Source organism: Xiphophorus hellerii, chromosome 8 (assembly GCF_003331165.1).
Source record: "Xiphophorus hellerii strain 12219 chromosome 8, Xiphophorus_hellerii-4.1, whole genome shotgun sequence".
Classification (NCBI taxonomy): Eukaryota; Metazoa; Chordata; class Actinopteri; order Cyprinodontiformes; family Poeciliidae; genus Xiphophorus; species Xiphophorus hellerii.
In genome coordinates, this window is record NC_045679.1 from 1,014,449 (window position 1) to 1,042,019 (window position 27,571).

General features: G+C 44.7%; 4 protein-coding genes across 4 annotated transcripts; 3 read left to right on the forward strand and 1 right to left on the reverse strand.

Moving 5' to 3' along the window:
- Window positions 1–1,136: 1,136 nt before the first annotated feature.
- On the forward strand, window positions 1,137–5,041 carry LOC116724223 (sperm-associated antigen 16 protein-like). The gene is made up of 3 exons (XM_032569722.1): window positions 1,137–2,041; window positions 2,507–2,611; window positions 3,094–5,041. Exons 1-3 carry the CDS (start codon window positions 1,169–1,171, stop codon window positions 3,739–3,741), a joined length of 1,626 nt encoding a protein of 541 aa, XP_032425613.1. The 5' UTR covers window positions 1,137–1,168; the 3' UTR covers window positions 3,742–5,041.
- c8h18orf54 (chromosome 8 C18orf54 homolog) lies at window positions 3,873–10,826 on the reverse strand. Its single transcript, XM_032569723.1, has 15 exons — window positions 10,620–10,826; window positions 9,317–9,458; window positions 9,104–9,245; window positions 8,672–8,839; window positions 8,380–8,539; window positions 7,648–7,702; window positions 7,424–7,574; window positions 7,237–7,346; window positions 6,746–6,866; window positions 6,537–6,677; window positions 5,842–5,905; window positions 5,726–5,768; window positions 5,357–5,509; window positions 4,593–4,648; window positions 3,873–4,035 (listed from the first exon to the last, which is right to left on the reverse strand). The coding sequence occupies exons 2-15, from the start codon at window positions 9,455–9,457 to the stop codon at window positions 3,939–3,941; spliced, it is 1,602 nt and encodes a 533-aa protein (XP_032425614.1). The 5' UTR covers window position 9,458; window positions 10,620–10,826; the 3' UTR covers window positions 3,873–3,938.
- An 840-nt stretch (window positions 10,827–11,666) lies between these two features.
- Window positions 11,667–15,187, forward strand: LOC116724220 (tubulin alpha-1B chain-like). Its single transcript, XM_032569718.1, has 4 exons — window positions 11,667–11,809; window positions 13,036–13,258; window positions 13,541–13,689; window positions 13,988–15,187. Exons 1-4 carry the CDS (start codon window positions 11,807–11,809, stop codon window positions 14,963–14,965), a joined length of 1,353 nt encoding a protein of 450 aa, XP_032425609.1. The 5' UTR covers window positions 11,667–11,806; the 3' UTR covers window positions 14,966–15,187.
- Window positions 15,188–17,559: 2,372 nt separating this feature from the next.
- mbd2 (methyl-CpG binding domain protein 2) lies at window positions 17,560–27,411 on the forward strand. Its single transcript, XM_032569719.1, has 7 exons — window positions 17,560–18,001; window positions 20,421–20,580; window positions 21,371–21,511; window positions 21,751–21,841; window positions 21,913–22,090; window positions 23,354–23,481; window positions 26,822–27,411. Exons 1-6 carry the CDS (start codon window positions 17,892–17,894, stop codon window positions 23,469–23,471), a joined length of 798 nt encoding a protein of 265 aa, XP_032425610.1. The 5' UTR covers window positions 17,560–17,891; the 3' UTR covers window positions 23,472–23,481; window positions 26,822–27,411.
- Window positions 27,412–27,571: the final 160 nt, after the last annotated feature.

The following is a 27,571-nucleotide window of genomic DNA, read 5'->3' on the forward strand; positions in this document are numbered from 1 at the left end:
TAATTGTATGAATTTATGAAATTGTAGAAGCAAAACAAATAAATCTAAAAATACTTTAATGTAACAACACAATTAACTCATAAATGAAGTAACAATAAAATGAAAATAACTTCAATACAAGGTAGTTACAGTTGAGGGATAGTTCTATAAAAACAGAAATAAGTTTTTATTTTTGAAATTAATTCATCAGACTTAGTCTGTATCCTAAACACATACCAATCAAAAACCACGAATAAACTAAAAAAATATATGTATTTTATGGATAGAACATTTAAAAGGTAATGTAATTTATACTTAAAAAATTATTTTTAATGTGTTTTTTCTTATTTTAATTGTCTTACTGTGGCCAGAATCTGTTGTCCTTTATTCTGTTTTTTGTTTTGTATGTTGGAAGACATTGAGAATAAATCCAGGATTAAAACATTTTTCGTTTCTTTCTTCTAACTTCCCGAACATCTCAACATGTTTTCGGAGAACTCACCGGAAGCTGCCGTCGCTTCTGCACCAGCCTGGTTCCGACCCGGTTTCTTACCGGGCAGCCCACAAACTTTAAATAACGCTGAACACGTGGTCGTCATGGTAACAGAATAAACAATTAACTGCGTTAATATGAAATAAATTAACTTCACAAATATTGATTCAAGCCAAATTATTACAAATTATTACTCTTTAATAATCATAAATGAAACACTTCTTAATCGGATTTTTTAAATAATGTGTGATTAATGCTTGTTTAATGTAAAATTTAAATATATTAAGATATAAATAATGAATATAAAGACACAGGCTAACAGAAAAAAACAAAGGATTTAGCATGAGATGTGAAGAAGCACATAGAAATTTAAAGAGAAGATATAGATTCTATTTAGAAACCAGTTTCTGAATAAACATATTTAGACTGAAGAGTTTAATGGAATAATTTCGAGTCTGATAAAAGTTTCCAGTTAAACTCATTATAAAGTTCACTGTCATCATTAACTCTGAACATTTAATTTCTCTTTGGGATCAATAAAGTAGTTTTGATTCAAAATTTAATTTGAATCAAAAGTTTAAAATGTCCTGTTTCTTTAACGCGCCGATGCGTTGCCACGGTAACGGAGTAAACAATAATGACTTCCGAAGGTGAGCTGTTGCCTTGGCGACGCGAAAACAAGGAGAAGGACAGAAAATGTCAGCGAAGAAAAGAGACAAAGTGGAGGAGAACTGTGACTCCTTCAAGGAGGAGGATGAGGATGAGGAGAAGGAGGAAGAGGAGAAGGAGGAGGAGGAGGAAGAGGAGGAGGACTGCTCCTCTTCCTCCTCAGCCTCTTCACCCCCGGTGAACCCAGAAGACCCGGTGGTCCAGGACATCCCGGAGTCGGTGGAGGACTTCCTGCGGAACTTCCTCCGCAAGCTGGGCCTGACCCGGACCCTGAGTCTCTTCGAGCTGGAGTGGCACAGCCGGGCCAGGGGCGGCGGCGGCGGCGGCGGCATCTTCGTCCCGGACGCGCTGACCCACCGCCAGGCGCTGCTGGAGAAGCTGGAGGCCGTACGCGGCGACGCCGAGCAGCTCCGGAAGCAGGTGCTGACGGCGGCGCAGAGCCTGCTGCGCATGCAGCAGGAGAGCGACTACCACCGGCAGCAGCACCGGCGGCTCTCCGAGCAGAAGGACGTCCTGACCGGGGACTGCAAGCAGCTGCAGGAGCAGCTGCAGGACTCCGAGGAGGCGCTGAAGCGGCTGCGGGACAAACACGAAGCGGCTCTGCGGACCAAGACGCTCCTCGGCCTGCAGAAAGAGCGAGCCCAGAGGCTTCCGGAACCGGAACCGGAGACACCCAGCAGGAAGCCTCCACCCAGCAGCCCGAGCGGAGCCCCGGAGCCCTGCGGGCTGCCGGCCGGTCCGGAGGCTCCGGAGAAGAGCAGCTTCCAGCTGTTCTGCTCCTTCCGGGCGCACCAGCTGCCCATCAGCGGCGTGGCGCCGCACCCCGGCAGGCCGCTGCTGGCCTCGGCCAGCGACGACCGCACCTGGAGGCTGTGGGACCTGCCGCGCAGCGGGGAGAAGGTAGGCCGGCCTCTGGGACCGCACGTCCATTACCAACGCGGTAAAACTTTGTTTATATTCCGCTAATATAAAGAAAGAAATCCGCAATTGCGGTGTTTCCATTAATGTCCAAAAATTTATTTTCTTGTTAATATTGTAATTACTGTTACAAAATATTCAAATTAACATTGAAATTAAGAAAAAATTGACTTAAGCCAATAAAAAAACGAAGTTTTTGCGCCATGATGAGGCGGATTTTAGGTCCATGAAAACAACCGGACGTTACTACTAGAGGAAACAACAAAGAAGAGAAAACAGGAAGTAGAAAAAGGGTGATGTTTGTTTTTTTATACCAGAGCTCTCAGCATCACACATCTATTACCCCAAAGGTTCTATTTATGTAAAAAGCTTTGGGGGCCAATTTGGCCCCTGGGCCTTGAGTTTGACACCTAAGCTGTAGGGTGATGCTGTGAATGTTGACGTCAGGTTGCCCGGATGCTGCTGATAGGGGAGGGCCACTCTGATTGGCTGTCAGGCTGCAGCTTCCACCCTGAAGGATCCAGACTGGCCACAACCAGCGGAGACAAGACGGTGAGTTTCCGTTTGAAAACGTGACTCAGGCTCCACAGATTACACTGGATCCACTTTTAAACCAAACTATAAACACTTTGGATCAGGCTTGATTATTTATTTAAATTGGTGACATGAGCAACTCTGTAAGAAGACCCAGCTCTTATTTTGATAGCTCACTTCCAGTTACTGGCAAGGGAATTAGCATATTAGCTAAACATTCAGTTCAGTGCTAAATGTCTATCTTGCTAACTAAATGTGTAGCTTAAATTTAAATACTTAACTTACTTAGTTTGCTAACTAAATATTTAGTTTGACTCTCTCCCACATCCTTCAGCAGATTTGCTTGTTTTTAGTCGAGTTTAATGGATTTTCCAGATCTGTGAAGGGAAAACATGTCGCAGGAAACATTTCCTTCCTGTTTCCTGGTTGGTTTCCTAGTTTCTGGTTTCCTGTCTCCTGGTTTCCTGTCTCCTGACTGCAGGTTCTGGTTTGTGCTGCAGGTCCGACTCTGGGACTTCTCTGCGTGTCGCTGCGTGCTGCTGCTGGCCGGTCACAGCCAGCCCACCTGGGGCAGCTCCTTCCACTCCGGCGGCCATATTCTGGCGTCCTGCTCCGCCGACGGGACGGCCCGGATGTGGGACTCCAGCCGCGGCTGCTGCAGGATGATCCTGCGGCGCCACGGCGCCTCGGTGAACAGCGTGGCCTTCCTGCCGTGCTCCGACCTGCTGCTCACCTCCTCCGCCGATAAGACGGTGGTGGTTTGGGACGGCCGGCTGGGCGTGAGCACCGCCACGTTCCGTGGACACCGCCACCCCTGCAACCACGCCGCCTTCAGCCCCACCACGAACGCCGTGGCGTCCTGTGACTCCAGGGGCACCGTCCACCTGTGGGACACCCGGAAGCCGGCGGCGCCGACGGGCGTCGTGGACGCTGGGCCGCACGCCGCCAACCAGGTGGCCTTCAACCAATCGGGGAAGCTGCTGGCGGTTGCTAGCGGCGACTGTTTGGTGCGGCTGGTGGAGGCAGAGTCGTGTGGCGTGAGCACCCTGACGGGACACAGGAAGAGCGTCCAGAGCGTGACCTTTGACCTCCAGGGTGAGACTCTGATGTCGGCTGGCAGCGACGGACTGATCAACGTCTGGCTCTGATGTTTGGACCCGTCAGAACTGACCCGCAGGTCCAACTACCAGAGAATAAACTTTATGCAGCACTGGAGCACTTCCTGCTGCGGGAGGAAACAGGAAGTTAGCGCCGAGTTCCTCTAATAAAGATTCAGAGCTACTGAAACGTTTTTATTTGAGTCCGAGCTTCAGAACGTCAGCAGAACCGGGCCGGCCCGTCTGCTTCAGGACGAGTCCTGCTGGGAGGAGGAGTCCGTCCGTCTTCCTCTCTGACCCGGATCCTCCACCAGCAGCTTCAGGCGGTTCAGGTACAGCCCGACTCTGAAAACAGGAAGTGACATCCAGGAAGTGACAACCAGGAAGTTCATCTTGATGGATCACAGCAATTTATTAGAAATGAAACTGGATTAAGTGCAATTACAGAAACAACAATTCAGGTGTTTTATTTTATACTAAAACAAATTAAAATAATCCCACATCATGATGCTGCCACCACCTTGCATCACTGTTAGTAATCAGAGCTGCATTAAAGCTGATGAACGCAAAGATTTAGTGACAATCTGAAGTAAGTTTGTGTGCAGAACTCAGGTGCTTTGTTTTGGATTTAAAATCCCACAGCATGATGCTGCCACCACTGTGCCTCACTGTACAAACAGGCTCCATTTCCCCTCATATTAACAACGTTCCTAGTGTCCTGTGGCTCCTTGGGTCCTAATTTGACTAAAAATGTGAAGAAGCAACAAATTTTGCTAAATTTATGAAGAATGACACATGCAGATTTTACAACTTTTTGTATTTTTTTATGGAATAATTTCAACATTGTAAAGTACCAGAAAACTTTTCTGTTTGGATTTGTGTTGAACGGTTTGAAGTCTGACCTCTTTAGTGATGGACTTCCTGGGAAACTCTGCAGCTCTGGATCAACGTCGGCTTCCTGCAACACACATCAGCTCCTGTTTTACCACGACTGGACCAGCAGGGGGCGACAAATCACAGAAACACCCGGAACCGAACTGGATACATGTTAAAGAAAGAGAGGCCGGGTTTAACCAGAACTCTGGAGCAAATGTATGGAGGACCAATCCTGGAAAAACTGACATAACAAATAAATGGCCGGATGAAGCGATTCAACTGTCAAATATCGCATCCAAAAAATAATAATTTTCACAATTTATTTGATTATACAGGGTGACCTACTGTATATGAATATTTATCATTTTCAACAGTATTAATATTTCATATTATCTGTATGATCTGAGTTACCTTTTTCCTAATTTTTCCATATTGTGAATATATTTAATTTAAAAAAAATTACTTTCATATTTTATTTCATAAAATTTTTAATGTTTTCCATATTTTGTATTTAAATTTCTTTTATCAATGTATCATAGAAAACAAAAATAATAACTAAATAAAAATAATGAGATAAAATGTGAGTAAAAGTAAAAAATCCTGTGTAAATAAGTCCAAAATAAATACAAAACGTAAAAGTTAAATTGTGACGCCTGTGACAGAGCGGCGTGTCAAAAGGTCAGAGTCTCTGTGCTTCCACACACCAGAGTTCAATAATCGGGCCATTAGCAGGATTCTGTAGAACTTATTTTGCTAAGTTGGGGTAAAACGGGTTCTGCTGAAGCTCCACCTGTTTCTCCGGCGTCTTCTGTCCGTCGGCGTCCATCCGCTGCCTCTGAAGCTCCGCCTCCACGGCCTGGAGCCGGAACAGCATCTGCTTCATGGCCTCCACCGGGCCGGGCTGCGTACCGGTGTCGTTTCCATGGTAACCACTGCTCAAAACCTGAGAGAGCGAATTCAGTGATTTGATTATATTTTTAAGAGCGATTATGAGAAATATTAGCAAATAAAACGAAGATAAAGACTCTAAAGATTAAATATTTTGTGTTTATTCAACTGATTTAGCATCTTAGCTTCTTATAAACCCATCAGTGTTATAATTATTATCATAACTGTGGAGCATTAAGCGATCAGTAATGCCCGCCAGGACGAGAGTTACCTCCTGATCCAGCAGAGTCTGATCCGACTCCAGCTCTGTGGTTCTGCAGGTTCATCACAAGTTTGAGTCACTGAGGGAAATCTGAACGGACCAATCATGTAGGAAATGGATCTTACAGAGTGGCGGAGGGGCAGCGCAGAGGCGAGGACAGCAGCAGGTCCTCGGTGCCAACAGGACTCACTGAAAAACACAAACCAGCTCAGTGGCTAATAAAAAGCTAGCTGCGCTAACCCCAAACAGAGTCACTAAAATGCTACGTCAGTATGGCATTTAGCCGAAGCTAATACTAATTCGCAATATAAACATGGTGTTTATCAGAGAATGAAGAAACTAAACTGATATATCAACGTGGCATTTAGTGGAACATAATGTTAAAGGGCTAAATTTTGATTTCCACCACGTGTCATTGTTACTACATGTGCTACAGCAGACTCCACCGCCCTCTGCTGGTTCAAGTTTGTCATTTCACTCCAACAAAACAGTTATTAGAGCTTTTGAATTAATTCAGAAAAACTAATGTAGAGGAAGCTAAATGCACTAAACATTTTCAAAGTTAGCAAAAGCGCTACATGAAAAGTTAGCTCCTCCATTAGCACATTAGCAGAAGCGGGACCACATCAGGGTTCCTGAAGCTGCAGGTCTGAGTTTAGCCGCAGGTCAGAGGTCAAGGTCCGACATGAACTGAGTGTTTGTTGGACGTATTTAACAAAAACTGAAGAATTTCTTTATCGTTTCTCTGCAATTCACTTCAGAAGGAATGTTTTGAATGTCATGTCTTACTGAGTGTGATGTCATGAGTTCCTGGTCTCACCTTTCCCTCCAGAACCCTCTGCTCCTCCAGAACCCTCTGCTCCTGCAGAACCTCCTGCTCCTCCAGAACCTTCTGCTCCTCCAGAACTCAGGGCGTCCAGAACCTGATCGGCCTTCTGGATCAGAGACTCGATCCTGTTGTCTGGACGGGTTCAGCATCATGTTAGCCTCAGTGGGTTTGCTGCTGACTGGACCCTGCTGTGTTCGTACCTCTGAACGGCGCCGCCAGGCTGCCGGATCCATTGCCCTGGGCAGTGAGGGCAGAGATGTGTTCGGCCAGCTGCAGCCGCAGCTCTCGGAGCGTCTGCTCCCCTTCAGCCTGAACCACACACTGAAAACGAGACGAGAACAGAAAACAGAAACACGTTTTCATCCTCAGGATCCTCAGGATGCACCGATCCGATATCAATACCTGCATCGGTTCCGGTATTGAAAGACAATCTAGATCTGGTATCGTGACAATGTTTTTTATATCATATTATTGGTATGTGAGCCATTTAATAACAACCGAAGGAAACATGGATTATTCTGTAAAATGAAACCATGAGCCTAGAAAACACGACGCTGCCCCTTTAAGGCAGATAGGCTGTTTTTCTGGATCGGTATCGCCCGATAACAAACCTCAGATTTTGTGTCGGTGGTGAAAAAGCGGATGAGTGCATCCCTAAATGAGATTAAAGGTAAAGAAGCTTAACTCTGACCTTTGACCTCCCTCTCAGCTGTGCTGGTGCTGCCTTCAGCTCTCCGTCCATCTCCAGGTCCAACACCCAGGATGGAGCTCTCCCTCTGGCCGCTCCAGGTGAAGCATCGCCTGGGAAACAACAGACATCCGGCTGCAGTCAGACCAGACCAAGCGAGCACAGAGACAGGAAGTGACCTGCGGCGTACCGCGCTCCTCCCAGGGCGGCGGCTCGGCGGCGCGGAGGACCCAGCTGGGGTAGGTCAGGTCCGGCAGGCTGCTGACCTCAGAGCAGCCCAGGACCGACTTGTTGCTGGTCACCCAGCGAGGAAGGTGCAGATCTGCAGCTCTGTGTGCAGACTGAGGAGGCCGGGGTTAAAGGACCAGAGGGAGGTTCAGGTACTACAACAGGTCAGTAAACCAAACCACCTACAGCAGGAATGTCAGCAGACTGGCTCAGTCTGTCCGTCTGCAGCCTCCCTCTCGACCTGGAGGAGGAAACATTCAAATGATTCAGTCCATCAGATCAAAATAAACCCTGGAGGAGCAAAGATCAGATAAAACTGTTTACTCAGGATTCAATGCAAACGACACACCGACTCTTTACTCCATGTTTTCATTTTTAACATAAATGGGAATAAAAAAGCGATTCCTGAATTCTTTATGCCTTTGTGCATAAACTGCAGAATTTTAAAATAATAAACAGATTTTTCATTTCTAGCTGGAAGACATTATTCTTGCTTTCTTTTATTAACTTGGATTCATGCTAATGCGCATTTGAAGACACCATTTTGGATTTTTTATAAAAATGAAGCAGGAATGCGGCGATATGAAAGGTTGGCCCGATAGTGATAGCTGATGTTAATATTGATGATTTGGCCGATAATTTGTATTTACTGATTTTTTTTTTCTACAGTTTTGAGACTTTTTGGTAAAAAACAACCAGAACCAAACAGAATTAAGATGGGTGTAATTATAGGTTTTTGATTTTGGCCCAGTTTGATTTATCGGGCCGATAAAGAACGGACTGATATCGAGCGATACCAACGTCGGTGCCGGTTTATCGTGCATCATAATTTAAACCTCAGCTTTATTTGATTCATGTTGTGAAGATTTGTAGTTTTTCTGTCACCAGTTCTGCAGAATCCAAACAGACTCCACCAACCTGGAGGTCCTAGCAGGAAAACGGTTCTGTTTCTGGTTCTGGTACTGGTCTGGAGGCCCTGGGTCTAGGTGAAGGTGTTGGTGAGCAACATGGCTGCTGCTGAGTCTGGATCCGGCGCAGGACGGGACCGGTTCAGAACCCCGGGACCGGGACAGGACGCCTGACGTCAGGGAGACAGACACAGACGGCTCCTTTAACGTTTAACGTAACGTTTATCGCAAACTGACGATAAACTTCCAGCACAACTTCTGAAACATGGGCCGGTGTGAGTCCTGGTGGTGCGTTCAAGGACCTCGGATGAAGGCAGACGTGTGAGTGACGGGCATCGAGCCGTCGCAGGGGATGGACAGCAGCTCCTCTGTCGTCATGGAGACGCGGTCGCGGTTCAGGCGGTGATGGAGGGAGCTGACGGGGAGGCTGAGGAAGTCCAGCTCCCAGTCGGTCAGACGCTCCCGGAGGACTGCAGGCCACAACCAGATCAGCCAATCAGAACACAGGAAGCTCAGGTTACACACAGATCAGCCAATCAGATCACTGCAAACTCCACTTACAGTGAGTATTTATGCAATCCTTTATTTCATGGTTTAGATTTTAAGCTAATTTGCTTTATCATGAAATTAAATAGTTTTTAATGTCAAAAAAAGCCACATTTTTTACCCCTGACTTATAAAAGATCCCTCCATGGTGGATGAATACTTATTTTTATTATGTTTCTATGACGCACCGTCTCTGTTTCTGGCCGTCCTGTGATTGGCCGGCTGGCTGCGTGGCAGAACCAGCGACGCCGTCAGCGACCTGCACTGCTGGCAGCTGCGGTTGAAGTCTGTGATGTAGGCGTCCAGCGCCGCCGACGCCGAATCAAAGACCTGCAGGTGGAAAAAAACACACCTCAGAATCACCCGGCAACAAGCGCCTCATCGCTCTTCATCATCATCACCTGGTCTCTGAACCTGAAGGTGGCGCTGGCGCTGCGGCCCGCAGGCTGCAGGCCGCTGCGCAGGTGGCCGGAGCGCGACAGCAGAGACGTCACCGTCGACTCCGGGGACAGACAGTCGCTCCCCAGGCTGCTGGACTCCATCCTTTATTTACACAGAAATAAACCCAAATCAGGTTCTGACCGATTTTTAAATCCACTACCCAATGCCCGGGGTAGAGCACTCAAACATTGTACTCTAGTCAGAGTCGTTTAACATACTTTTACTCAAGTAAAAAGTAATCATTCATAAAAATAATTAAGGAATAAACAAGTATTTGGTAAAAAAGAGGCTGCTGAAGTAACTGATCAGAATATAAGATTTTATATTTAAAAATGATTTAATCAGACACATTTTATGTAATTTTTTATTTATTTTTACGTTTTTGACGATGATAGATATGTGTACCTGTTTTGGTTTTTGCTATGCGTTGTTTGTTCATAACATGTAAATTCTACTCATCAATGTATACATAAGAATTTATTAATAAATAATATTTACACATAAATGTTCTTTACATTATATTATCAGTTGTAGAATAAATAATATAAATGATACAAAAATAAATGTGTATAATGTAAATAATATAATATTACATTATTTATCATACCAATAATATAAATATAAATAAATAACAATAAATATTAGTTAGAAGAAAAACTTTTCCATATCTATTTTTTTCTATATAAAATTGATTAACCTAATGGGTTGAAAGGTTGTGTATTTATAAGTTAGAACAGGGAAAAGTATTTGCAGTTATAATGTACATTGTTTACTGTTTCTTGATTTCTTGTTCGTCTCCAAATGTTTAGAACTACAAAGCTGGTGTAGAAACAAGAGGTCTCACTTCAATATAAACTGCAGGCCTGCATTTTTTGGTTAAAACAGGTTTGTTCTTCATTCAGTGAAGTTACTCACAGTGGGCAGAGAATCCAGAAATATTACTAAAGTAAACGCAAAACGTACAGTGTAGTATAACTACTCCTAAAAGTATCTGATTATTTTTTTAGTTTCTAAAGTAAATGTAGCTAGTTACTACCTATCTCTAAATGTATCCCTGTGGGATCAACATAGGAGATGGAAGTTTGCCATCTCTTGTTTTATATGTAGCGCAAACGGTGCTAAAATAACTTTTAATGGCTAAACAGAAAAAAAAATCCCCGTTTAAAGTTTCAACCTCAGCTCTAACAGAAGTTGAGTTAACGGGGAGTTTTTACTGGAGAATCAGAATAAAGATGGCGAACTGAATCTCAGAAGTTTTCTCACCTAAACTCCGCCGAGCTGCGCTGCGAAGAGAACCGGAAGCTGCAAACATGGACGAAAATAACCGAAAATCATTTTATGGTCTGAAATGTGTTTTATCCATGTCCAGCCGTGGGGTTACGGTTAATCCAGGAGGACTCCCTGGTTACGGTCTACAACTAAGCTGCTCAGAGTCAGTTTGAACTGACAGGTTGCTAACAGGAAGTAGTCAAACATTAAACGGAAGTAGCTGCGTTGAACTCTTTCAAGTGTTGACATCGGTCTGTTTGCTGTGAAAGATATATTTCCACTGTTCATACATAAACCGTTTTTTTCACCCCCATTATTATTATTATTATTATTATTATTATTATTATTATTATTATTATTATTATTATTATTTATTTTTTTCCCGGTTTTATTTCACACAGTTTTGCGCTGTGTTGGAAGAATGTACATTTGGTTTAAAAATTTGCCTTATAAACATTCAGTTTAATTAATTTTCTTTGATTTTATGTTTGCTAATTTAAAACTAAAACACCGGGCAGTACATAATTACGATATACTGTAGTTGCTGTATTTGTTTTCTATAGGCCTGTCTCCTCCATAAGCACAGAATCCACTTAATCTACAAAAAAATAGATAAAAGAAATCTCAGTCTGTATTATGAGTTTGTTTAGACTGTATTATTGTTGTTCTTTGGATGCTTTTTTAAAATTTATTTATTTATTTTACTTTTTTCACCAAAAATATTATTGAATTCTACCTGCAAAGATAATCTGCCGCAAAACATTTTATTATTATTATTATTATTATTATTATTATTATTATTGAGTTTAGGATTTAATAAACTGGCTTTTTGAACTGGATATGAAAGTGTTGTTTTTTGTTTCCTGTATTTTCTCCTGATATATGAATTTTTTTTCCATGTTTGAAATAAAAATGTTATGTTTTATATTTAGTCTGTTTTGGTTTTAGAAACCTGCGAGCCTCATAAATAAGTGGTTTTAGTTTGTTTTACGACCCCCTTCCCCTGCACCCAGTGGTTCGGTCCAACCCCTCCGGCCTGATGGTACGCTGCATAAAGCGGCTCGAACCGCCTGCATGTCTCCATTTTGTCTTTCCTCGACCGCCTAACAGTCGATCCGTAAGACGTCCAACCCTCTTCTAGGCTTTTTTGTTGACGTTTACCTCAAAAACAACTGCACAGAATGGTAAGAATAGTTCGAAAAGCGTAAGAAGGTATTTTTATTGGAATGTGCGCTTATAAAGGAAATTCAGGAGAGGTCAAAAGAATTTTTTCTGTGGGATTTAAAGTATCCTTTTAATTGTTCAGAACCGCTGCGACGCGGCTTTTGGTTTACAAACCGATCTCAGTTGTTAGTTACCCGGGTTTTTACTTCAAACACAGGTTTTAAATAGGATGGTGGATTTTCTGGGCATTATTTGGTCGTTTTTTCCGCACTGCGCACTTTCAAACAGATGAATAACTAACGGTTTCAGCTCGCGCCGTAAATCCTTAGGGTCACGTGCTCGGGATCAGAGAAACCGTCTGAAAACCGCAGCGTTATTTAATTATAACTTTGGGATTTCTCCTTCGGAACCGGTCCTGGTGGTGCTGCTGCTGCTGCTTAGCCTCGGCCGGTTCTATTAGCACCGCTATCCAGGTTCTACCAGCGCCAGCTTGGAGCTGGGCCGGAGGACGGAACCGCTTTCCTCCGGGAGCTGGGGGCGGGACCATGGAGACCGACAGCCAATCAAAATGGAATGAGCGCCGTGTTTAAATTTCAGTTGCTGTACTTTCCCGCTGTTTATATTGCTGTTAAATTAAAAACATGTACATTTTCTTAAATTATTCCACTCGATCGCCTATTTCATTGAACCTTAGCAGACTTTTAAAAATATAAGTTCCTTGTATTTTTATACTGTAAATTTTTACCTTATTCAGTGTATTTTATTTTCCTGATGTTTTTGTCTAATTCTATATACTTTGACATGCCCGCCACATTGTTTTCAAACACTTTAATAAATGTTTAGTTTGTATTTAAATGTTTTCAGAGATTATGAATGAGATATTTGTTGGAGCTTTGATCAGGATTATAAATCTGTCATATTAAAATGGCTTCAAAGAAGGTTCAAAATCAACATTAGTGAAAAGAGCTCAATGTCAACAAAACAGAACTAGGAATTGACAAAGTCGATGAAAATGTAAAAAGAAAAAATAAAGTTATGGCTGATAAAATGTTGCTGAGCTTTGGTATTGAATAAAACATTTTTATGCAGAAGATATGAATACTTTTGAAGTATAAATTCTGCAGCAGATGTTTTGCAAACAGAAAGTAAAGATCAGTATTTTTATATCTTTGCAGTCTTTATCAGCTGGTGTTCTGTTGAATCCTGTAGTTTAACCTGAAGCCGTTTTGCTGCTGTGTGTTTGCAGCGTGAGTGCATCTCCATCCACGTCGGCCAGGCCGGAGTCCAGATCGGGAATGCCTGCTGGGAGCTGTACTGCCTGGAGCACGGCATCCAGCCGGACGGACAGATGCCCAGTGATAAGACCATCGGCGGGGGAGACGACTCCTTCAACACCTTCTTCAGTGAGACCGGCGCCGGGAAGCACGTCCCCAGGGCCGTGTTCGTGGACCTGGAGCCCACCGTCATCGGTAAACATCCAAGTTCACGGCTTAACGCTCCAGTAACTCTTAGAAGAAAATAATTTTTTTTTTTTACATAGTGATTGACAGCGCTATGACACGCCCCCTGGCTCTGATTGGTTGTTTCTAGTTAGCACTGGGAGAAGCAGAGGAGCTCAATTTTAATTTTCACAGATTTTGTCTCATACCTTTATGACATTGTGACTGTTTATATTTTATAATAAAAGTTACTTGAGGTTTTATTAATGTAAATAAATTGACCCAAGAGTAAATTTTTAATTTATTTTGTAGATGAGGTTCGGACCGGGACGTACCGCCAGCTGTTCCACCCTGAGCAGCTCATCACTGGGAAGGAAGACGCTGCCAACAACTACGCCCGCGGCCACTACACCATCGGCAAGGAGATCATCGACCCGGTTCTGGACCGCATCCGTAAACTGGTGAGTTCAGCTCCATGGTGCTTGAACTAGGCCGGTCGCAACAAAACCTGGATGATAAGTCTTCAGTCTGCTGCCATCTGGAGATTTTATAATTAATTTTATTGTTTTTATTTATTTTAAATTGAGTAAATTTGAATGTTTTGGATTTTAAATCATCATACCATTATCATGCGTTACTTGAAAATGATGTCAAACTTCTGCTATGATTTATCGTCTAACATCATTAGTCACTTTGACGGCCTAAAGCAGCAGCAGATGCGGGTTCTGGCCCGGTTCTGACCCGGTTGTTTCTCCACAGGCTGACCAGTGCACCGGCCTGCAGGGCTTCCTGGTCTTCCATTCGTTCGGCGGAGGAACCGGCTCCGGCTTCACCTCCCTGCTGATGGAGCGCCTCTCGGTGGATTATGGGAAGAAGTCCAAGCTGGAGTTCTCCATCTACCCGGCGCCGCAGGTCTCCACGGCGGTGGTGGAGCCGTACAACTCCATCCTCACCACCCACACCACCCTGGAGCACTCGGACTGCGCCTTCATGGTGGACAACGAGGCCATCTACGACATCTGCCGCCGCAACCTGGACATCGAGCGCCCCTCCTACACCAACCTGAACCGCCTCATCAGCCAGATCGTGTCGTCCATCACGGCGTCGCTGCGCTTCGACGGCGCGCTCAACGTGGACCTGACGGAGTTCCAGACCAACCTGGTGCCCTACCCGCGCATCCACTTCCCCCTGGCCACCTACGCGCCCGTCATCTCGGCCGAGAAGGCCTACCACGAGCAGCTGACGGTGGCCGAGATCACCAACGCCTGCTTCGAGCCCGCCAACCAGATGGTGAAGTGCGACCCGCGCCACGGCAAATACATGGCCTGCTGCCTGCTGTACCGCGGCGACGTGGTGCCCAAGGACGTCAACGCCGCCATCGCCACCATCAAGACCAAGCGCTCCATCCAGTTCGTGGACTGGTGCCCCACCGGCTTCAAGGTGGGCATCAACTACCAGCCGCCCACCGTGGTGCCGGGCGGAGACCTGGCCAAGGTGCAGCGCGCCGTCTGCATGCTCAGCAACACCACGGCCATCGCCGAGGCCTGGGCGCGCCTCGACCACAAGTTCGACCTGATGTACGCCAAGCGGGCCTTCGTCCACTGGTACGTGGGCGAGGGCATGGAGGAGGGCGAGTTCTCTGAGGCGCGGGAGGACATGGCCGCCCTGGAGAAGGACTACGAGGAGGTGGGCGTCGACTCGGTGGAGGGCGAGGACGAGGAAGGGGAGGAGTACTAGACGTGTTTGTTACCGTGGTTACCGTAGCGTGGTTAGCTCTGACTGAAAGACATTCCACATCATGTTCTGATCCATCACATAACAGATCATGACTCTTCCTGTTTCCTGCTGCACTTTCAGCTCTACTTCCTGTTCTGATCATTCCTCTGTTTACTCTCTGCTGTTACACATCATTTCCTTTTCCTGTTACAATCATGAATAAAACATTAATGTTTAAAACGGTCCAGTTTCTGCCTCCATGTCCAGGTTTCAGCAAATACTCACTGCAGTAACTTTAAAACTAATTTCACTTCAGGAGTTTTACTTCACTGGACATATTATGATATAATATTATGAACTTTAATTTTTTAAAATAAAATTCCTGAGTAAATTCACTGAAGATCAAACATGTTTTAACCAGTAAACACTGACAGTTTGTGTTGAAGTGAGACCTCCTGTTTTTACACCAGCTTTGAGCTCAACACGCAGTAAACATTAAATGTTAACTTTATAAATATTAAATATTATCTACAGTATTAGTTTAAGGTTTATATTGAAGACACTTTTACAAAAGACGAGTGAATTTGTTCATTTTAGTCTTGATATAAAAATTTCAACAAATTTACCAGATTAAGTTTAAATCAGTTATAATTTAGAAATTGTGTTGATTTCTAGATATGGCAGAGCGACTGTCCAGCATTTGTGCCTCTGAAACAAATTTATTTTTGACTTATTTTATAGTTTTCTCATGTTAATATTCTGTTAACCCTGCTGTCCGTTTCTGAGGGACAGCATTAATGTTCCTGGGTCAGTTTGATGTGAAGAGAGTTTAATCATGCAATAATGTCAGAAACCAAAAATAATCCTTCAAAACATTTTGTATCTGATTATTAACTCCAATACTAACCATTTCAATCAATATTTTTGCAATTATTTTTGTTATTTCTCACAAATAAAGGATCATTGACGACAACTTAATCATTTACTCGTTTGGACATAAAAAAATGTAAATTCAATTTTTTTATGTCCACTGAACAAAACCTAGACACAAACAACAATTTCCTTGAAATTTAGATTTCGTACATTTTTTTAATATTACATTTTGACTTTTTCAATGGTTGATCTTTATAATTGAACTTGAGACACACATACTGTTCTGGGTCAAATTGACCCGCTGTGTGTGTGTGGTGAAATATGGTTCATATCTGCAAGGAAACATAGAATTGGACATTTTTTAATCCTTTATTGCCCTTCAACATGACTGCCGGGTCAAATCGCCAGTATCTGTGTAATATGTAGACGTAGGGAGGTTGCAAATGTGTAAAATGAATACATTTTCAATTTATATGTAGAGTGCACCTATCAAGACAAATAGAAAAAGTTTCAAGCAAAGAAAAATACCTCCAAATATTTTTTTTAAATTACACTTTAAAACAGGTCAGTTTGACCCCCAACATAACAGGAGGGTTAATAGCCAAATAAAGAGTCGACGTCATAGTGGAAACGCCGCAGTAATGTGTATTTTGAACTGGCAGTAATTTGGCCATCCTGGGATGAAGGACCCCGCTGCGAAGTTCCTGCAGCCACCAGGTGAGAGCAGCTTTTTCATTTACAGACAGAAACCTACGACACCGACAATAGAGGTCAGTGTTTTTATTCATCACATTAAATACTTCTGAAAGAATTTACTTATTAATTCTTAAGTTATTGCTGGCAATAAGAGGCGGACATGTCGGTGGGTTATCCCGGCTAGGAGTCTCCTAGCTTGTTTTTATTAGCGCCATAACGACTCGGACTGCGCCAGTCCTCTTCAGATTAAAGGGATACACAACTAATTTATTTGAAAACATTTATTTCAGATGTAAAAAAATATTCACTCTTTAGTTTTATAAAATTAAATAAAACATTATCGCACCGAAATCGTGTTCATGCCACAATGCATTCTGGGTAGATGATGACTTGTTTTCTCAACTGTTTTAAGTGTAAAATAAAAAACATCTTGCACTGATTTGACATGAAGAGAACACAACGAGGTCGCTGTAAACTAGAGTTTGTGGACATTTCTTTGAGTTTGAACAGAATTAATGTAAAAATACTTAAGGAGTAGTGTTGTCCTTTCTATGATTATTTAGAAAAATTAATCAAATTGTGCCACATCTTCACCAAAAAATATGTATTAAATCAGTTGTGGTTGAAAATAACTTTCAGCGTCTCACCATTAAACTTCTGGCACTGATGCAGCAAATTGATAAAAAATAATAATAATAATAATTCAATATAAGATTGAAATGAATACATGTGTTTAGGTGTTTAGGAAGTTAATTTTGTACACAATATATGATCCACATGGAAATAGAAAACAACAAGAACACAGAATTAAATTAATACATAAAATAAAAAATATAAACTATTTTTATTACAGCTTATTTGTCAACTACACATATATATGTCACTTAACGTTTTATTTAACTTTATTCTCAACTCAGCGGTTTCTTTGCATTCTGTTCTCTGATTGGTTATTCAGGCGGAAATGCTATTAAGATAAATCCCGGAACTGTAAGCGTTCTGTAGTTTCAGACGTTTTTGAGTCAGGAGTGAGTCATCTTGTGCAACAGACGATCTTCGGGCGTGAGCCTGTCGTAGAAGTGCGATCCGACTGAAACGTCACAGTCTGCCGTTGGTCCGGTTCAGCTCCAGTTCAGCTGCTGTGACCCACCGGTTCTCCCCGCGAACACTCGGAACCGAACCTCGGATCCAGTCCGGACCTCCCGGGCCACAGAATTGTCCGAGCCGGGTTTCACTTTCTGGCCGAGTTAAAGCCGAGAGAAGCCGAACCGGGGCGGGACCGCTGCCGTTAACGTTGGTGACGTCGGTCCGCCTGAGCTCGGCGCGCCGCCTGTTTGTCCGGGACTGAGCGGAACCGATCCGGACCGGGAGCCCCGCGGTGATGGAGAGGAAGAAGACGGACTGTCCGGCGCTGCCGCCCGGCTGGAAGAAGGAGGAAGTGATCAGGAAGTCCGGGCTGAGCGCCGGAAAGAGCGACGTCTACTACTACAGGTGATCCATCAGTTCGGAACCAGCAGCTGCTGGTCCGAACCGAGCCGTCCTACTCTGAGAAGTGTTTATGGGAACCAGCTCTGCGGTTCCAGAAATGTCCCGCTGGGAGTGTTTTTCCACAGAACCAGTGGTTTACTGGAATTGACGGGAACTACTGGGACTGGGCCAGCCGGTTCCGAGGTTCTGTTTGCTTTCACTTAGTTCCAGCAACTTCTGCTCTGATCCAGATTAATCCCGGATTATTTGACCCAGTTCAGGACGGTTGTGTGCAAAGAGTCCAGAATGATTCATTTCTAGAACCGAGCCAACAAACAGAACTCTGTGAAAGTATTCACACCGGCTGCAGGGTTCTGCTTTATGACCCGACGACACGTTTCCACCATACAGGAAGTATTCACACCCCGGTTAAATAATTAAGTCACATTTATTTAAATCCTGCAGGCCTGCTCACTGCCTGACCCTAGAATGAAGAAATCACTTGACCAGAACCCGACTGACGGCCTGAAGTAGGCTGGAGCCGGGCCCAGTGTGGGTTCTGGTTTATTATTTATTTATTATTTATTTATTGGGCTTTGATGTTCTGAACGGAATGTGGTTTATTAAAGGGTTCTGTTAGTAACTGTCAGAAATTAACAGTCATAATTTGGGTTGTTTAGCCTGTGGAGAGAGAAACAGCATGTCATTTAGAGTAATAAATATTACTTAGATTTAAATACTTAGCTAAATGTTTAGCTAAGTATTTAAATCCAATCTAGCTTTGAGTTTGCTAAATACTTGGTTAGTTGTGAGTAAGCTAAATATTTAGTTTCATAACTAAATATTTCATTTAAAGCTAAATATTAAGAGCAGTTATATGAACTAAATATTTAGTTAACTTTGTGCAAGCTAAGTATTCAGTTAACTAACTAAATACTTAGCAAGCTAAATATTTAGATTAACATGAGTATTTAGCTCCAATCTAGCTTAGAGCTAGCTCAATTTTGAGCTTGCTAAATATTTAATTAGCTCCAAGTTGGCTAAACTCTTAGTATACAAACTAAATGTTTAGCTAGCTCAGAATTAAATATTGAGCTAATGTGCAAATTCTCTTGCTGTTTAGTGGAAGTGGACTATCAAAATAAAAGTGGGGTCTTGAGAACTTGAATATAAACTCCTGAATCTGTTCTGTTTGTTGGTAAACGTCTGTACAGCTCATCCTTTGCTTCTTTGTTACGTTAAATGTTCAGTTAGCATATGTTATAGTTAGCATGCTATAGCTAGCATGCTAAGTATTTATCATGCTAACTTGGGGGCCTGAGGAACTAAAACAGCATCTGAAGCTCCGCAGGCCTCACCGGCTCAGTGAAGGTCAGAGGTCATGATTCCACAATAAGAAGGAGAGAAAATGGCCTCCAGGTCCAGAACCACAGCCGACCCAGAAGAACACAGAAACCCGACTCACATCTACTATTAAACCCAGATCTCCTCCAGACCCTCTTAAAGGGACAGGCCGTCCCGCATGCTGCCATCTAGTGGTGAGGTTTGGTACAGCTGAGCTTGTTTTCAGTGGGACCTGCCGACCCGGGCCTGTATCAGTCTGGACTTTTCCCATCATGCATCAGCAGATGGGGTTGGAGTGGACTGCAGCTTCTTCTCTGCTGCAGCCTGGGGTCACAGGAAGCGGCTCCCGCTGCAGGCCTGCCTGCGCTGCGGCAAGGCAGCGGCCGCCCGCCGGCGCTTCCTGTCGCTGGGCGCCGCCGGCGGTTCCGCCACTTCCTGAAAGGCTGAGTTTCGGGTCGGGTTGGGTCGGGAGGTGACTCATCAGCTAGTCAGGAAGTCAGTCAGCAGCTTACTGGAAGAGCAGCAGCTCCAGTCTGAGCCCAGAGCTCCCAGTGGCTCCCAGTGAGTCACACTGGAGAGCCACCCATCTCAGCATCCGGCTGACGTCAGGACTTTGACTAAGCCACTACAGCAGCTTGATTCATCTGGTTGACATCAGGACTTTGACTAGGCCACTACAGCAGCTGGGCTATTTTCTCTTTCAGTTGTGGATCGTGGTTCTGTTGACCCAGTTTAAACTCTGGCTGCAAATAACAATCATTTTAGTAATCAATTATTCTGACGATTAATCAATTATTAATTGATTAATCAGATAAAAATATTTGTTCCACATTTTTAATTTAACCATTGAAACATTTTTACAATATTAGAAACACATTAAAGATGCTAATAGAAATCTGTATTTATATATTAATGATTATTTCAATAATCAGTTAATCACAATTAACCAATTGTGATTAATCGGAACCTCTCCGAGCGTCTCAGTTATTTTCCCAGAATGTGACCCAATCTGCAGCAGAACGTCCTGAGACTGAGCCGGACCCGTCGGAACCTGCAGGTCCAGTTTGTCCGGACTGACCCAGTTTCACGTCTCCTCCAGTCCGACAGGGAAAAAGTTCCGGAGCAAGCCGCAGCTGGCCCGTTACCTGGGCAACGCCGTGGACCTGGCCTGCTTCGACTTCCGGACCGGGAAGATGATGCCCGGAAAACTGCAGAAGAACAAGCAGCGGTTCCGACACGACGCACAGAACCTGGCCAAGGTAGGCGGAGCTACGATGGGGGCGGGGCCAGAAAGGGGGCGTGGCTTATGCACGATTAATCAGAGATTCTCCTGCTGGGAGGCAACAGTTCACTGTTTGGAGAATCTGTTCAGAATCAGGAATCTGTTCAAAGTCGGGTTTATATAGTCTAGATTCAGTTCATTCTGTTCAAAATCATGAATCTTATCAGAGGTCAAAGGTCAGAGGAGAAATGTTTCCACTCTTTGTTTCGGATGCTGGAAACTCTTTAGGTTCAGGAATCTGTTCAGAAAAAAAGAATCAGTTCAGAATCAGGACACGGTCGGTTCTGGTCGGGTTCTGTTGTGAAACGGTGAAAAAGCAGAAAAAGTCCAAATGAAACCTCAGCAGAACCTGTTAGGCTAAAGCAGGTCTGACTCCAGGTTCTGTAGAACTGTGGTTCTGGTCCGTTCTGACCCGGCTCGTCTGGAACAAGAACTGAAAGTGACTCCAGAACCGAACCGGAATCTCAGAACCAGCCTCTAGGTTCTGGTGGTAAAACATTCAGAACCAGAACCACTAGAGTTAGACTCGGCCGGTAGAACCCATCGGGTTCCTGGTACTAAGCAGCCCAGTGATGTTTAATAGGACCGGTTCTGGATCCATCAGAACCTCGACGGGACCAGTTCAGAGCTGGATGGCGCTCCACAGACTTCCTGCTGTTGCCATGGCGATGAGTTAACCCTGCAGCTCCTGGCAGGTTCATGCTGAGGGAATGAATGGATGAATGGGTGAATCAGACCGGCCCCAACCTGTTTCTGTTTCCCTGCAGGGAGGCAAACCGGACCTGAACACGGCTCTGCCCATCAGACAGACGGCGTCCATCTTCAAACAGCCCGTTACCAAGGTTACCAGTCACCCCGGAAACAAGGTGAAGACGGACCTGCAGAGAGCCGTGGAGCAGCCGCGACAGGTGAGGGCGGGGCCCGGGTTGTCATGGCAACCAGCCGCCGCCAGACAGCGCAGAAGGGCCAATCAGGAATCAGCTCTGAGAAGAGACGACCAATGAGCACAGACGATTATAAACTAATCAGGCAAAACATTATGACCACTAGAACCAAGCCGAGGTTCTGGTCGTCTTTGTTCTGCTGCAGTTCTGATGACCTCTGGTTCTGGTTCTGGTCCGGCTCATAGCCCGTGTTTGTTCTGCAGCTGTTCTGGGAGAAGCGTCTGACGGGCCTGCGGTCGTCGGACATCACAGAGCAGGTTCTGCGCAGCATGGACCTGCCCAAAGGCCTGCAAGGTAAAACCCAAACCTCCAGCAGAACCCGGACTGACCCCCGACCCCTGACCCCCGACCTCTCCTGTCCGCAGGCATCGGGCCGGACGCCGGCGACGACGTCCTGCTGTCGGCCATCGCCAGCGCCCTGCACATGAGCTCGGCGCCGATCACGGGTCAGACGTCGGCGGCGGCCGAGAAGAACCCGGCCATCTGGCTGAACACGACCCAGCCGCTCTGCAAGCCCTTCACCGTGACGGATGAGCAGATCCGGTGAGGCCCGGGGAACCGGTTCATTCAGGGATCCTCCAGAACTGTTCAAATCAGGAATCTGTTCGGAATCAGGATTCTTCTGTCAGACCAGATGATCCGCGGAGGTTCTGATCCCAGGATCAATTTAAGGATTCTCCAGGCCTGGAATAGGCTGGGAAATAATCAACACAATAAACTTGCTGGGAATTCTGGGAAGTTGAGTCCATGGAGTTTTAACAGTAAATGTGTTTGAACCTGGAGGTTTGGATCAGAACCAGGCTCAAACTAAAACATGAATTAAAGTTTAATCCTACAGTTTAAAGCGGTTTGTGGAACCAACTGGGATGACTCAGCTGGTTCCTCTGGGAATACTGGGAATACTGGGATCTGCTGGTTGTTTCTGGTTTCAGGCTGAATGTTTGCTGTTCCTGCAGTCAGACAGCAGGGGGCACTGTGGGAGCAGAATCACTGAAACCCATCACTAGGTCCTTCATCACCTGTCCTTCCCAGCTCTCTCTCTCTCTATCTCTCTCTCTCTCTGTCTCTCTCCATCCATCTTCCTCTTTCCGGATGCTTCCTCTCCTCCCGTTTTCCTTCATTCATTTCCTCCTCCACTTCATTTTCTCCTCCTTTCCAGAAACATCCTTATCTTCCTCCTCTCTCCCTCCAGCAGTATTCCCTCCTCCTCCTCATTTTTTATCTCTTCCCTCCATTAATTTCCCATTCTTTCTCCGTCTCTCCGGCTGAATGTGCCTGTCATCCCAAATTGCTCCCATTCCTCTTCCCCCTCCTCTTCCTCTTTGTGTTTTTCTTCTTCATGTGAATTAAAGCGGGAACATTCTGGTCTGTGGTTCTACTGGTTCTGGTTCTGTTCAGATCAGCCGTCATCCCTCTGGTCCAGTAACACCTCTACATCCTGATTCCAGCAGCTACTGAACAGATTCCAAAGGTGAACAGTTCCTGACTCCAAACACATTCCTGAACAGATTCCCCCAAAATGAACAAACTGACTCTGAGAAAGTCTTGATTCTAAATGAACTGAACAGATTCTTGAATCTATTCCCTAATTCTGAACAGATTCATTATTTTGAAGAAATTCAAACCCTGAACTGATTCCTGATCAGAATCTGAACAGATTCTCAACATGTTTAATGATCTGGTTTATGTTTCTGTTCTGCTGAGGGGAACCAGATCCGCCCAGACGGAAACGGTTCTTAATGACGAAGCAGAAGTTCTGGAGCGGCTCAGATGCAGTTCTGACCCGGTTCTGTGTGTTCTGGGCAGGGATCAGGAGCTGAAGGTGTTCCAGGCCCGCCGCAGCCTGGAGGAGGCGCTGACGGCCGACGGCTTAGCCAGAGCCGCCGAAAACTCCCGGGAACTGCTGCAGGGAAAGACGGCCTAAAGACGGACAGGTGAGGCAGGGCGACCTGGTTACCGTGGTAACCGAGATGCAGGCAAGGTCCGTGGGTCCAGGTGAAGGAGAGAAACAGGAAGAATCCAGCAGCCGTCCAACCAGCATCTTAAATGTTCAGTTTGAGAGCAAAACGCTGATTTTCTCGGCGGCCATCTTGTATGAACAGCGTTTTACAACTTCTGGTCAAATCTAGAAAGAAACATCAGAACCAGGCTGGGTTTTATTCTGTCTTTACAAGAATAAGGTCATATGACAATAAAATCTAAATAATACAAGAATAAAGTTGTAATATTACTCAACACATAAAAGTAACTAAATCTTTTCCTGAAACTTTTTTCTCGTGAAAACAACTTTTATCCTTTAATTCTAAGATGTTTTTTGGTAAAATTTCATATTTATTGTGCTAATATTTTTACAATATTCTGATAATTCCTCCGTTCTTCAGAGAAGAGATGAATGAAACTATTTTCTGTCATAACTTACTTTTTTTTAAAAATTCACTAAAAAAGTTAATTGAAATCATATCTGGTATGAAAAACAGATTTTATTGGAGCGTTTGCGTCGGTTGGGTTGTTTTCTCAGAACCCGTTAGCGCTGCTATGCTAGGTGACGTAACGCCCAGTGGAACTCTGGGACTTTGACTCTGCAGGGCTTAACCCTCCTGAGCAGCGCGGTCCCCAACCTTTTTAGTCGCGCGGACCGGGGGGGCGGGGGTGCGCAGCACTCTTTCTGCTGCAAGTTGGCTCAATTTTGACGCGCAAGACGTAACCGGTAAAATCTGGTTTAGGATTTTTCAAAATAAAAGATGCGGAAGTAGTTAATTATTTCTTGCGCGGCCCGGTACCAATTGGTACCGGTCCGCGGCCCGGTGGTTGGGGACCACTGCTCCTGAGTGTTGAGACGCCATCATGAGGCTGCAGACGGGAGTTCAGCCCAACGGCTTCACTTAAACTGGGACTTGATTCACTTTAACACCTCACAGCTGATTAGGATCCTCACTGACATCTAGTGGTGACGTTGAACATTACAGCCCATTTATTTTTAAATTAGATTAAAATTGGAGTTAAGAATATTTTCATTAATTCACCAGAGCATTTATTGTTTTTTTTGTTTTTTTTTACTGAATTACGAACCAATCAAACTACATGCAGTTTGTTGACTGAATGGTGGGAGTTTGTTTGATTCTCAGCTTTTTTTGCTGCAGGTGATTCGGCTAAAATCAGGCCTGTTCCGACCTCTGGCACATGGATCGGTGCATTAAGAGCATTAAACCGTTTAAACTCAATCTGTCAGCAACACAACATCAGTCAGTCAGGATGTTTGTCCTGCTGTGACCTGCTGTTAATGCAGCTGTGTGTGTGTGTGTGTGTGTGTGTGTGTGTGTGTGTTTCTGTTTCTGTGGAGATGTTGATGCAGATTAGCTACATGTTAGCTGTTTGTGCTAAAAGAGGCTGTGAGAGTGGAGGAGTGATTACAGCCAGCAGCCTGTTTAGGTCAGAAACAGCCAGCAGGGGGCAGCAACACGCTGGGGGGGGGAGGGGGAGACACATCAGAGGAAGATGAACAAACATGAGGGATGAACAGCAGATAAACTCCATTTCTGATGTTGGTAAATCAACAGCTTGTTGGTTTACCAGGGGGACATGAACTGGTTTCTACTGGTTTCACCCAGTTTAAAATGGTTTTTACTGGTTTCAGCCATTGTCAGGTGGTTTGGTCCAGTTCAATCGGTTTTAGTTGGTTTCTGTTGTTTTCAGCTGGTTTTAACTGGTTTCAGCTCATTTGTTCTGGTTCCATCTCGTGTCTCTGCTGCAGCAGACGGTTCTGCTGGACTCTGTCCGTCACCTAAACTACTGAAGTTTGTCTGAAAACTATAAAAAAAGTTCCACTATGAGGAATATTGTGCCTGAAATCAGCAGAATACCTTTAATAACGTCATTAATTAAAGTATTTCTAATACTTGATGCAGAAAAGAGTCTGTGTTTCTGCTGCAGGTCCAGTGTGTGGTTCTGTTCACTGCCCCTCCCCCACCACTGCTGAACACACTCAGTGATGGACTCTGTATTGTTCCAGCGTCTCTCTGCGGCAGCGGCAGCGTTTTCAGGATTCAGCCTCATAATCCACGACTCTGTCTTAATTACGCCTAATAATTAGAAAATCCTGATAATCTGCAGCCCGATCGAGGCCGAATACACACACTCACACACACACACACACTCACACACACACACACACTCACACACACACACACACACACACACTCACTCACTGTCTCTGAAGGACTTTGAAGCAGATAGATAATTCTCTGTGCTTCAACATTCTCTAATTAGCAGCAGCTGAAAATCGCCTGAATCAGCTCCTCTGGAAACTCCAGCTAACAGTCAGCCAGTCTGCATCAGATAAAACCAGTCAGAAAACCAGTCAGAAAACCAGTCAGAAAACCAGTCTGCAGCAAGGAAACGTGGAATCTTGATGAACTCAGGCAGAAACTTTTGGATGTTTCCTCTGATTAAAGTTGGAGACAAATTAGAGACAACAGATAAATTTACCTGCAGCTGAAACCAGATGTTTCAGTTTATATCCATCTTGGTTTAAAAAGCATGAGGCGACGGTGGAGAGGAAAAACTCCCCTTTAACAGCAGAACCAGAACCAGGCTCAGTACCAGCAGCCGTCTGCAGACAGAGCAGAAGAACTGACCCGGCTTCAGTTCTCTGCTAGAGAAAAATTAGAGTTAACACCAGGAGAGTGAAAACGATTCGGTGATGGCAGCATCATGTCAGCTGATGTCGTCCTCCAGGAAGGAATCGCAGCCAATCAGAACCTGTAGCTGCATAACAGCAAATAATGGGAACGGGAGAGTAGAAGAAATGGAGGACGTTTCCCTCAGTGTTTGGTGAAGAGTCTTTATTTGTCGTAGTTTGTTGGATTTTCGGCCCGTTTCTCCTGTCAGAACCGGAGTAACCGGGTCACTAACGTCCTGCTTGTCCTTTGATTCAGTTTGTTACCAACCTGTGTTGAGAAGTAACCAATCAGAGGCTTTGGAAGCCATGACATCATCATCTGGGTCTTCCCAGGTTATTTAAAGTGGGGTTCCACAAGGCGCAGTTCTGGGCCCACTACTATTTATTATTTTCCTTTGACTTGATTTTATTGTTTCTTATATATTTTTTAATTCTTTGTATAACTTAATTGATTTCCATTGTAAGTAAACTTTACTGAGAGGCTCAGTGGTGGAGATGTTTAAAACGTCTTGTTTAGTTGCAGCTGAGCTGAAACAAGAAACAGGATCAAATGTCTGATTATCAACCAGGACTGACGTCTGTCCGTCTGTCCTCAGGGTCCTCCTGTCCACCATCCTCAGGGTTTCCTCCTTCAACCAAATCCAGATTCAAACCCGGCCCGCTCCGACCAGAACCTGCTTCGCTTCCTCCAACCTTCCTCAGGTTCCTCAGCTCAGGAAACCGTTTATACGCCTGGACCCGGAGCAGCTCAGACGGATCCAAACCAGCAACCAAAGCCTTGAACCAGCCTCCGCCTCCCGGTGACTCCGCCTCCCGGTGACTCTGCCTCCCGGTAACTCCGCCTCCCCAGTGACACCGCCCCGGTGACTCTGCCTCCCGGTAACTCCGCCTCCCCAGTGACACCGCCCCGGTGACTCTGCCTCCCGGAGACCACGCCCCTCCTGACTCCGCCTCCTCAGACCGACGCCATGTTGGGCGTTGCACCAGCCTGCAGGACAGCTTTACTCTGCTAACTCTCTGAGCTCCTGATTGGAGGAGCTTCATGTCTTCAGGGTTTCATTTAATAATTATGAGAATTTACAGACATATCAAACAGAATAATTACTTATTTAAAACAAATTTTTATACCTTCAGAGAACTTTAGTGTACATTTCCTGAACTGGAGTAAATAAAGAGATTATATTCAGTTTCTTTGTGGTTCTTCTGATCCGGTTGGAAGTCGGAGGACTTCCTGGAACAAACAGGACGTTTGGATATCTTGACAGTTCGAATGGAAGATTTTTAGGTTTAAATTTTTCCAAAATTTTCCAGAAAAGTCAAATATAAACATAAACCTGTGAAAAGTC

What these genes read in the sequence shown, in the direction of transcription:
- LOC116724220 (XM_032569718.1), top strand. An exon ending in CCTGGAGCCCACCGTCATCG is followed by an intron (nt 13,259 to 13,540) that starts GTAAACATCCAA and finishes TTTATTTTGTAG; the next exon opens with ATGAGGTTCGGACCGGGACG. An exon ending in TGGACCGCATCCGTAAACTG is followed by an intron (nt 13,690 to 13,987) that starts GTGAGTTCAGCT and finishes GTTTCTCCACAG; the next exon opens with GCTGACCAGTGCACCGGCCT.
- c8h18orf54 (XM_032569723.1), bottom strand. Translation starts at nt 9,457, where the DNA reads ATGGAGTCCAGCAGCCTGGGGAGCGACTGTCTGTCCCCGGAGTCGACG. An exon ending in AGTCTGCTGACATTCCTGCT is followed by an intron (nt 7,575 to 7,647) that starts GTAGGTGGTTTG and finishes CGGCCTCCTCAG; the next exon opens with TCTGCACACAGAGCTGCAGA. An exon ending in CGCTGCCCCTCCGCCACTCT is followed by an intron (nt 5,769 to 5,841) that starts GTAAGATCCATT and finishes ATGAACCTGCAG; the next exon opens with AACCACAGAGCTGGAGTCGG.
- LOC116724223 (XM_032569722.1), top strand. Translation starts at nt 1,169, where the DNA reads ATGTCAGCGAAGAAAAGAGACAAAGTGGAGGAGAACTGTGACTCCTTC. An exon ending in TGCCGCGCAGCGGGGAGAAG is followed by an intron (nt 2,042 to 2,506) that starts GTAGGCCGGCCT and finishes TGTTGACGTCAG; the next exon opens with GTTGCCCGGATGCTGCTGAT. An exon ending in CAACCAGCGGAGACAAGACG is followed by an intron (nt 2,612 to 3,093) that starts GTGAGTTTCCGT and finishes TTTGTGCTGCAG; the next exon opens with GTCCGACTCTGGGACTTCTC.
- mbd2 (XM_032569719.1), top strand. Translation starts at nt 17,892, where the DNA reads ATGGAGAGGAAGAAGACGGACTGTCCGGCGCTGCCGCCCGGCTGGAAG. An exon ending in CCGTGGAGCAGCCGCGACAG is followed by an intron (nt 21,512 to 21,750) that starts GTGAGGGCGGGG and finishes TTTGTTCTGCAG; the next exon opens with CTGTTCTGGGAGAAGCGTCT. An exon ending in CCTGCCCAAAGGCCTGCAAG is followed by an intron (nt 21,842 to 21,912) that starts GTAAAACCCAAA and finishes TCCTGTCCGCAG; the next exon opens with GCATCGGGCCGGACGCCGGC.